The sequence below is a fragment of the Eimeria necatrix genome, genomic scaffold (assembly GCF_000499385.1).
Source record: "Eimeria necatrix Houghton genomic scaffold, Enh_scaff211, whole genome shotgun sequence".
In the NCBI taxonomy this organism is placed as follows: domain Eukaryota; phylum Apicomplexa; class Conoidasida; order Eucoccidiorida; family Eimeriidae; genus Eimeria; species Eimeria necatrix.
The window spans coordinates 1-10,000 of NW_013655132.1; the positions used below are offsets into that span (position 1 = coordinate 1).

General features: G+C 57.3%; 4 protein-coding genes across 4 annotated transcripts in view; 2 read left to right on the forward strand and 2 right to left on the reverse strand.

The window, feature by feature from the left end:
• Window positions 1-267: 267 nt before the first annotated feature.
• On the reverse strand, window positions 268-1,173 carry ENH_00028950 (translation initiation factor IF-2, putative; the record flags this gene model as incomplete). Its single annotated transcript, XM_013584819.1, has 2 exons — window positions 268-491; window positions 966-1,173. The coding sequence occupies 2 exons, from the start codon at window positions 1,171-1,173 to the stop codon at window positions 268-270; spliced, it is 432 nt and encodes a 143-aa protein (XP_013440273.1).
• Window positions 1,174-1,250: 77 nt separating this feature from the next.
• Window positions 1,251-2,431, forward strand: ENH_00028960 (hypothetical protein; the record flags this gene model as incomplete). The annotated part of the gene is made up of 2 exons (XM_013584820.1): window positions 1,251-1,431; window positions 1,779-2,431. The coding sequence occupies 2 exons, from the start codon at window positions 1,251-1,253 to the stop codon at window positions 2,429-2,431; spliced, it is 834 nt and encodes a 277-aa protein (XP_013440274.1).
• A 266-nt stretch (window positions 2,432-2,697) lies between these two features.
• Window positions 2,698-6,998, reverse strand: ENH_00028970 (hypothetical protein; the record flags this gene model as incomplete). Its single annotated transcript, XM_013584821.1, has 7 exons — window positions 2,698-2,875; window positions 2,957-3,032; window positions 3,454-4,014; window positions 4,107-4,549; window positions 5,083-5,237; window positions 5,747-6,676; window positions 6,918-6,998. The coding sequence occupies 7 exons, from the start codon at window positions 6,996-6,998 to the stop codon at window positions 2,698-2,700; spliced, it is 2,424 nt and encodes an 807-aa protein (XP_013440275.1).
• Window positions 6,999-8,807: 1,809 nt separating this feature from the next.
• Window positions 8,808-10,000, forward strand: part of ENH_00028980 (hypothetical protein, conserved) — a gene marked incomplete at both ends in the record, with an annotated part of 4,765 nt that continues 3,572 nt past the window's right edge. Inside the window, 2 exons of the mRNA XM_013584822.1 lie at window positions 8,808-9,680; window positions 9,915-9,961. Coding sequence (XP_013440276.1) covers window positions 8,808-9,680; window positions 9,915-9,961 — 920 coding nt within the window. The remainder of the gene's footprint in view (window positions 9,681-9,914; window positions 9,962-10,000) is intronic.

Consider the following 10,000-nt stretch of genomic DNA (forward strand, 5'->3'; position numbering starts at 1 on the left):
AGGGAAAGACGGCGAGCTGCTCCACCTCTTTCCTGCAAACCCTAAACCCTAAACCCTAAATGCGAAACTGTAATAACCCTAAACCCTAGACCGCAAAGCCTAATAAAGCCTATCCCCTTAAGCCTAAACCCTAGATCCCAGCCCCTAACAAACTCCAAACCCTAAACCTTAAACCCTACCAAGCCCCAAACCTGCGCCCCCAAACCCCAAGCCCCACCCCGAACCCCGAGCTCCAAACCCTAAACCCTAAACCCTAAACCCTAAACCCTAAGCCCACTTCTTGGACTGTTTGACTTGTTGGAAGTAGCTGGTGAACTGGTCGAAAAGGTGGTAAATGATTTCTGCAGAAAAGATTTTAACTCCGAGGGTTTTGGCTTCTTTTTCTGCTTCTGCATCCACCTTTACATCAAACCCTAAAACCACCGCGAACTCCGCAAACCCTTTTTCCCGCATCACCGACGCCTTCTTTATGTCCTTCTTCTGCACAGTCCCTGCAGCAACAAACACCCCACGCATGCATGCATGCATGCATGCATGCATGCGTACATGCATGCGTGCATGCATGCGTGCATGCATGCGTGCATGCATGCGTGCATGCGGTGCATGCATGCATGCATGCGTGCATGCATGCGTGCATGCGGTGCATGCATGCATGCATGCATGCGCGCGTTTTGGGGGGTGCTGCATTTGAAGGGCGAATTTTGGGGCTGGAGAAGGTTTTCTGGGTTTTGGGTGGGGGGAGGGTTTGGGCGATTTAGTGCAGCAGCAGCAGCAGCAGCAGCAGCAGCAGCAGCAGGTTAGCAGCACCACCGCCCCCAAAACCCGGCAGCGAAGCCAACAGCAGCAACCCCAAGAAAGCCCCTCACCTCCCCCCATCACCACCACCCCCATCACCAGCAGCAGCAGCAACAGCAGCAGCAGCAGCAGCAGCAGCAGCAGCAGCAGCAGCAGCAGCAGCGGCGGACCGATGCTGACGGCGAAGACGGGAATTTTGCACTCCTCGAGGTAGGCGAGGAGGGCCTCGAGGGCCCCCAAAGTGGAAGCCATGACATAAACTCCATTATTGGTTTTTTCGACTTTTTTCAAAACAAAAGAAACTTCTTGCATCACTTCGTTCTCCAACTCCGCAATGTCTTCTTCCTTCTCCGCCACATACAACGAAGTCCCCGCCATCGCGTCCTCCAGGCCCTGCAGCAGCAGCAGCAGCAGCAGCAGCAGCAGCAGCAGCAGCAGCAGAGGAGCAGCAGCAGATGAGCGGCAGCAGCAGCAGCAGCAGCAGCAGAGGAGCAGCAGCAGCAGTAAACTCTGGTAGTCGCCCTTCACTCTTATCTCTTTCCTACCCCTACCGCTATAAACATCCCAACTCCGCCAGCTGCAGCAGCAGCAGCAGCAGCAGCAGCAGCAGCAGCAGCAGCAGCGGCAGCGGCGGCGGTGGGGGGGCCACAGAGCAGCAGCAGCAGTGGGGGCGGTCACGGAGCAGCAGCAGCAGGGCACAGACCGCGGGCACTCCATGAGGCCTGCTGGGGACTGGGAGGGAGTGGGTTTTTGAATTCGAGGGTTTAGGGTTTGTGAGGGTTTAGGGTTTAGGGTTTGTGAGGGTTTAGGGTTTAGGGTTTGTGAGGGTTTAGGGTTTAGGGTTTAGGGTTTGCGCATGCGGCGCTACACGTCGCGTGGGCGTTTGAGGGTTGAGGGTTCAGCGTTTGCGCGCCCGGCGCTCGCGGTCGCGGGCGCTCGAGGGTTTAGGGTTTAGGGTTTAGGGTTTAGGGTTTAGGGTTTAGGGTTTGCGTGCCTGGAGCTGGATGTCGCTCCAGCGGTGGCGGAACTCGTCCTGCACAGCAGCAGTTTGCTGCTGCAGCAGCTGCTGCGCCCCCGCGCCCCAGGGGGTTTCTTGCCAGCCATAAAGCCGATCTATTTTGTTGAGAGCAACAACGAAGGGGCATTTCCGCTGCCGCAGCAAAGACAAGGACTCCCGTGTCTGCGGCTCCAGCCCCTGCAGCAGCAGCAGCAGCAGCAGCAGCAGCAGCAGCAGCAGCAGCAGCGGGGGTGCAGCGGGAAGCAGGGGCTGCAGCGGAGGGGAAGCAGCGCTGCAGCAGCAAGCTGCTGCACGGCACACCCGCAGCAGCAGTCACACGGACGCAAACCCGAAACCCCAAACCACCAGCAGCAGCAGCACCAGCAGCAGCAGCAGCAGCAGCAGCAGCAGCAGCAGCAGCAGCAGCAGAACAACTACCAGCCGCAGCGTCAGCAACAGCACCAGCAGCCCAGCCATCAGCCACACCAGCAGCAACGCCAACACCAGCAGCAACACCAGCAGCAACACCAGCAGCACCAACACCAACACCAGCAGCAGCAGCAGCAGCAACAGCAGCAGCAGCAACAGCAGCAGCAGCAGCAGCAGCAGCAGCAGCAGCAGCAGCAGCAGCGGCAGTAAAGATTAGTTGGGGGCTCGAGCTGCCGCTGCTGCGGAACGCGCAGGTGGCGCTGCGGCGCTCGTGCTGCTGCAGCGGGAACTCAAACAGCAGCAAAGGTCTGCTGCTGCTGCTGCTGCTGCTGCTGCTGCTGCTGCTGCTGCTGCTAGTGAACTCGCCGGTGCTGCTGCTGCACTCGCTCAGGTGACTACTACTGCAGCTGCTGCCACTGCACTCGCTAACACTGCCACTACCGCTGCTGCTGCGAACACTGCTGCTGCTGCTGCTGCTACCTCTGCTGCTGCTGCTGCTGCTGCTGCTGCTGCTGCTGCTGCTGCTGACTTTGTTGCACTGCTCCATCAAAGACTCCTTGGGGAAAAAAGTGGCGCCGATTTGCTGCGTAATTCCGCCGGCCTCTCCCAGCTGCACATTTGTCCGCCGCAGCTTGTCCAGCAGCTTCGTCTTCCCTGCCCGCAAACCCTAAACCCTAAACCCTAAACCCTAAACCCTAAACCCTAAACCCTAAACCCTAATCCTGAACCTAGGACCTTGTAAATGATGCTGTTCGAGGCGAAGGACCGGCGCAACAGTCGTTTGTGAGAGACGCCGCAGACCGCCAAAACCCTAAACCCTAAACCCTAAACCCTAAACCCTAAACCCTAAACCCTAAACCCTAAACCCTAAACACAAAACCCTAAACCCTAAACCCTAAACCCTAAACCCTAAACCCTAAACCCTAAACCCTAAACCCTAAACCGCAAACCCTAAACCCTAAACCCTAAACCCTAAACCCTAAACCCTAAACCCTAAACCCTAAGCTGACCACTGCCCTAAACCCTAAACCCTAAACCCTAAACCCTAAACCCTAAACCCTAAACCCTAAACCCTAAACCCTAAAACAAAACCCTAAACCCTAAACCCTAAACCCTAAACCCTAAACCCTAAACCCTAAACCCTAAACCCTAAACCGCAAACCCTAAACCCTAAACCCTAAACCCTAAACCCTAAACCCTAAACCCTAAACCCTAAGCTGACCACTGCTCACCTGTGTCCACGTGTCCCAAGATGCAGCAGATGGGAGACCGCAGCGAGGTTGTTTCCTTGATGTTCTTGCGGGGAACAATTTCTGCTGCTGGTGCTGCTGCTGCTGCTTGTTCTGCTTCCGGCGTTGCTGCTTTCTGTGCTGCTGCTGCTGCTCTTGCTGCTGCTGCTGCTTCCTGCTCCTCCTTCGCCTGCTGCAGCGCCTGCTCCATTGCTGCTCTTCTGCGAACCTCTCCCACGTGCTGCGACTTCTTCTTTTCCCCTGCTGCTGCTGCTGCTGCTGCTGCTGCTGCGCCTGCTGCTGCACCTGCTGCTGCTGCTGCTGCTCTCGGGGTCTTCGGCGATTCCACTTCGTCCAGCAGAGCCTCCCAGTCATCAACAGCAGCTGCGAGCAGCACACGCATGCCTGCTGCTGCTGCTGCTGCTGCTGCTGCTGCTAGAACTGTTGCTGTAACTGCTGCAGCTGCTGCTGCAGCTGCTGCTGCAGCTGCTATGGCAGTTGCTGCAGCAGCTATGGCAGTTGCTGCAGCTGCTGTGGCAGTTGCTGCAGCAGCTGCGGCAGTTGCTGCAGCTGCTGCGGCAGTTGCTGCAGCTGCTGCGGCAGCTGCTGCAGCTAGCAGTGCAGCAGCAGCAGCAGCTGCTGCAGCAGTGTCTTACTCTCTCCTCCTTTGTTGCTGCTGGGCGACTCTTGCTGCTGCAGCATTTCGAGTTCCTTCTTGAGTTTGCGAAGTCTTTCTTCTTCTGCTGCTGCTGCTGCTGCTTCCTTTTGCTGCTGCTGCAGCAGCCGCCGCTCCCGCTCCCTTTTCTTGCGTTCTCTGTCTGCTGCAGCTTTGCTGCTGCTGCTGCTGCTGGGCGGGGAGACCGCCTCGGGGGTGCCTGCTGCTGCTGCTGCAGCAGCAGCAGCAGCAGCGGGAGACAACGCAGCAGGCACCAGCCCCTGCTGCTGCAGCTGCTGCAGGTACTGCTGCTGCTTCTTCTGCCGCTGCTGCTCTTTTGCTGTCAGCAACTTTCCTTCTGCTTTTAATTTGCTTTTTCTTTCTGCTTTTGCCTTCGCCCTCAACTCCCTTTCTGCTGCTTTCCTCTTGGCTTCCTCTTCCTCCCTGCAGCAGAACCCCAAACCCTAAACCCTAAACCCTAAACCCTAAACCCTAAACCCTAAACCCTAAACCCTGAACCCTAAACCCTACAAAACCCTAAACCCTAAACCCTAAACCCTAAACCCTAAACCCTAAACCCTAAACCCTAAACCCTAAACCGCAAACCCTAAACCCTAAACCCTAAACCCTAAACCCTAAACCCTAAACCCTAAACCCTAAGCTGACCACTGCCCTAAACCCTAAACCCTAAACCCTAAACCCTAAACCCTAAACCCTAAACCCTAAACCCTAAACCCTAAATTAAACCCTAAACCCTAAACCCTAAACCCTAAACCCTAAACCCTAGAGCACCTTGAAGCGGGGCAAACCGAGAACGCCAGCCCCAATTCAACAAAACCCTAAACCCTAAACCCTAAACCCTAAACCCTAAACCCTAAACCCTAAACCCTAAACCCGAAAGCCTAAACCGTGAACCCTAAACCCTAAACCCTGAACCCTAAACCCTAGACCCTAAACCCTAGGCCCTGGGGCCTTACTTTCTGCGCAGCTCTTCCTCTTCTCTGCGTTGGCGCTCTTCTTCCTCTTGCTGCCGCTTCTGCTGCTCCTGCAGCAGCAGCAGCCGCTGCTGCGCTGCTCTCACTGCAGCAGACACGGGACCCTTCTTTGCTGCTGCTGCTGCTGCTGCTCGTGTCTGAAGAAGCAAACACAGCAGCAAAGCCCGACACACCCCAAACCCTAAGCTGCTGCTGCAGCAGCAACCAGCACCTGCAACCCTTACTCCCAGCAGCAGCTTCCGCAGCCACGCACAGAGCAGCAGCAGCAGCAGCAGCAGCAGCAGCAGCAGCAGCAGCAGCAGCAGCAGATTTGTGCCACGAGCTTTATACTCGAAGGAGACAAAAGACTTTTGTCTTCTCCTTCGAGCATCTTCTCTCTGATTTCTTTTTTGCAGTTTTCTTTTTTGCCTCGAAGGGACACTTTGCACCCAACAGGCGACGCGAACTGCTGCTGCTGCTGCTGCTGCTGCTGCAGCAGCAGCAGCTGCTGCTGCTGCTGCAGCTGCTGCAGCAGCTGCTGCTGCTGCCGCTGGATACGCCTGCTGCGGCTGCAGCAGCCGCTCCCGCTGCAACAGCTGCTGCAGCTGTGCCGGTTGCTGCTGCTGCTGCTGCAGTTTAGAGACAAAAAAGAACTAAAGTTGCTTACCTCCCCTTCAGATGATGAAGAGTCCTTGTGCTGCTGCTGCTGCTGCTGCTGCTTCTTCTTTTGTCGCCGCTGCGCTGCTCTGCTGAGTTTGCCCTGAGCTGCCTGGCTGCTCCCCGCTGCTGCTGCTGCTGCTGCGTCATCTGCTGCTGCTGCTGCATCTTCTGCTGCTGCGCCTGAGGCGGGGCTTTCTGCTGCTGCTGCTGCTGCTGCTGCTGCGGGCTTTGGAGAGGGGGTTCCTTCTATGTCTTGCAGCAGTTTGTCTATATCATCTTCATCTGCTGCTGCTGCTGCCTTTGCTGCTGCCCCCTTTGCTGCTGCCCCCTTGGCAGCTGCCTTTGCTGCTGCCTTTGCTGCTGCCTTTGCTGCTGGTTTTGCTGCTGCTGCTTTTGCTGCTGCTTTTGCTGCTGCTTTGGGAGGTGAGGGACTCTCAATTTCCGCCAGCAGCTCGTCGATATCCTCATCCACCTGTACATAAACCCTGCTGCTGCTGCTGCTGCTGCTGCTGCTGCTGCTGCTGCTGCTGCTGCTCGGTGCTGCTACTGGTGAAGCTGAAGCTGCTGCTGCAAAAGTTCTGCTGCTGCTGCTGGTGCTGCTCACCTGCGGGGATTTCTTTCCTTTTTTTCCTGCTGCTGCTGCAGCAGGTTTCGCAGCAGCTGCTGCAGGCTTTGCAGCTGCTGCTGCAGGCTTTGCAGCAGCAGCTGCTGCTGCTGCTGCTGGCTTCGGAGAGGGAGCAGCAGCTACTTTGGCTGGTGCTGCTTCCTCGTCAGAAGCATCACTTTCCTCGCTGCTGCTGCTGCTGCTGTCGGCGCTGCCACTGTCGCTGCTGCTGCTGCTGCTGCTGCTGCTGGATGACAGAGGTACAAATTTGCTTTTAGGTTTTGCTGCAGGCAGCTCGTCCTCGCTGCTGCTGCTGCTGCTGCTGCTGCTATCCTGCAACAGCAACAAGCGCAAACGCAGCAGCAGCAAAGCCACATCAAGCTAACATACCGCTGCTGCAGCAGCAGCTGCTGCTGCTGCTGCTGTCGCTCCCTTGCTGCCTTCGCAGCTTTTGCTGCTGCTGCTGCTGCTGCTGGTGCTCTGCTGCTGCTGCTCTCATATCGCGCATTTGTTGTCGCTGGGACTGCTGCTGCTGCTGCTGCTGCTGATCTGCCGCTGCTGCTGCTGCTGCTACCTGTTGGGCAGCAGCAGCAAACTCCTCCTCGGAGGAGTCTGCCGCTGCTCTGTCACTCCTCTTCCTTCGCCGCGCCGCCATTTTGGAGTTTCAAAGAAGAATCAAATAACAAATAAATAAATAAAAAGAATAAAAGAATAAAAAATGAAGAAGTTTAATTGCTGCCGATGCACTCGGCTTGAAATAGCGCAACGAACAAATGCTCATACACCCTATCCCCGGCTGCTGCTGCTGCTGCTGCTGCTGCTGCTGCTGCTGCTGCTGCGCTGCTGTTTTGCTGCTAAATTTCCACTAAAAATAACAAATTCAAAAGAAATAAAAGAAACGAACAGAGCCGCAGCCAAACGCTATGCGCTGCTGTCCGCTGTGGGGCCTAAACCCTAAACCCTAAACCCTAAACCCTAAACCCTAAACCCTAACGCAGCGGCATCAGCGGCAATTCATACAAGAGAGAACCCGCAACAGCAACTTAGAGCGAAGCAGTAGGTGCCGCGTCGTCTTGCTGCTCAATTTCTCTGCTGCTGCTGCAGCGGCTGCTGCTGCTGCTGCTGCTGCTGCTGGCGCTGCTGCTGTTGCTGCTGCTGCATGAGCAGCAGCCCCAAGCCCCAGGGGCCCCAGCCGCAAGTCTCTGCAAAAGGTCTTTTAAAAATGATAATAAAAATCTATTATAAAGAGCAGCAAAACGTAGAACGCTGAGTTTCCTCTAGCTGCTTCTGCTGCTGCTGCTGCTGCTGCTGCTGCTGCTGCTGCTGCTGCAACAGGCCTTACTGGTGTCTCGGGCCTTAGGGGGCCCCTGGGGGCCCCCAGGCTGCAGCACACATGGGAGCTCTTGCTGCTGCTGCCGGCAGTCGCCCGTTGCTGCTGCTGCGGCAGTTGCTGCCGCTGCGAGCCCTGCTGTTGCTGCCGCTGCTGCTGCTGCTGCAGCTGCAGCTGCAGCAGCAAAGCGTCCCCTGTGTTGCTGCTCTCCAGCTTAGGGGGCCCCCTAGGGCCCCCAGGGGCCCCCTGGGGTTTGTTGATTCATTTCTGTACCCTTTTTTGCTGCAAGGGGGCCCCCAGGGGGCCCCGCGGGGGCCCCCTGGGGCGCTGCTGCCTCGTGTCCCTGCAAGCACTGCAGCAGCAACAGCAGCAGCAGCAGCAGCAGCAGCACGACCTGCTGCTGCTGCTGCTGACGATGGTAGTGAAGACAGCGACCTTTGGGGGGTCCCGGATGAACCAGCAGCAGAGCAGCAGCAGCTGCTGCAGCAGCTGCAGCAGCTAGACGAGGAACAGGGTTTAAAACCCTTAAATAGGGCCCAGTAAGTCATTCTCTAGGGTTTAGGGTTTAGGGTTTAGGGTTTAGGGTTTGCACCCTAGACCCCTCCGTGTAATCTAGTTAATTGAGCTCCTGTTCAGCGCCTAGTGCCAAGGGTTTAGGGTTTAGGGTTTAGGGTTTTGTGTCAGCTACTCAGGATTGAGCTCCTGTTCAGCGCCTAGGGCCAACGGTTTAGGGTTTAGGGTTTAGGGTTTAGGGTTTAGGGTTTTGTGTCAGCTACTCAGGCGCCGCGCCCTCAGCAAACTAACTGCAGCCTTGCGACAACGGGGCCCCCCAGGGGGCCCCTCAGGGGGCCCCCTGGGGGCCCCCCCTGGGGGCCCCCTGGGGGCCCCCCCTGGGGGGCCCCTGGGGGCCCCCCCAGGGGCCCCCCCGGGGGGCCCCCCAGGGGGCCCCCTGGGGGCCCCCCATGAGGGGCCCCCGGGGGCCCCCCTTGGGGGGCCCCTGTACAGTGTGTCTCTGGAGCGGAAAGCAGATGAGTGCAGCGGCTGCGGCGCGAAGTTTCATGTGAGCCTCTAAACCCTAAACCCTAAACCCTAAACCCTAAACCCTAAACCCTAAACCCTAAGGGCTGAAGGGGGATGGCGGTTTGCTGCATTCAGGGCAATGCGCCCGGCGCTCCAGGGTATTTGCCGCCTCACCTGTTCCTGCAGCAGCAGCAACAGCAGCAGCAGCAACAGCAGCAGCAACAGCAGCAGCAGCAGCGTCTTTTAATAAGGGGAGCCCCAGCAGCAGCAGCAGCAGCAACAGACCTTGCTGCTGCTGTTGCTGCTGCTACTCGCTTGGAGAAGCACCGGAAGAGTTTCTCAGCGGCAGCAGCAGCACGACAAGCAGCGAAAGCTGAACTCGCTGCTGCTGCTGCTGCTGCTGCTGCTCCTGCTGCTGCTGCTGCTGCTCCTGCTGCTGCTGCTGCTGCTGCTGCTGAGCAGGAGTACGAGGTCTCTCCTGAGGTCACCAAGCTAGCAGCAGCAATTGCTGCTGCAGCACCAGCAGCAGATTTGCTGTCAGTTGAAAAGGCCCTCATAAGCCTAGCCATGCTCAACTCTGAAACTGAAGAGGAGCAGCAGCAGCAGCAGCAGCAGCAGCAAGAGCAGCAGCAGCAGCAAAAGCAGCAAGAGCAGCAGCAGCAACATCAGCAAAACCAGCAAGAGCAGCACCAACAGCAGCAGCAGCAGCAGCAACGGGCGCCGCGTCGTCTGTGGCACATTGAGGGCCTTCCCGTCCTTGCTGCTGCTCCTGCTGCTGCTGCTGCTCCTGCTGCTGCTGCTGCTCCTACTGCTGCTGCTGCTGCTGCTGCTGGCTTCGGAGAGAAGGAAGCAAGCAGCAAATCGGAAAATGAAAAGAGAGAGAGTGCCGCAGACAGCTGCAGCCGAGAAAGAGGATTCCTGGCTGCTGCTGCTGCTGCTGCTGCTGCAGCAGCAGCAGATGAGGAGACAGAAGAGACGCAGAGAGCCGTGGGCGTGCTGCTGCTGCTGTTTTTCTTGCTGCTGCTGCTGCTGCTTTTCTTGCTGCTGCTGCTGCTGTTTCTTCTCTTGCCGCTGTTGCTGCTTTTCTGCAGCTGCTTCTGTCGGGTGGCACATTTTGCTGCTGCTGTTGCCTTTGTGTTGCTGTTTTTAGTTTTGCTGCTGCTGCTGCTGCTGCTGCTGCTGCTTGCTGCTGCAGCCTCCTCTGCTGTGCATGCGCTGCAGCACTTTGAGGTTTGGAGGCAGGGGCACCTCTTCCTTAAGAAGCCTGAGTAAGGGTTTAGGGTTTAGGGTTTAGGGTTTAGGGTTTA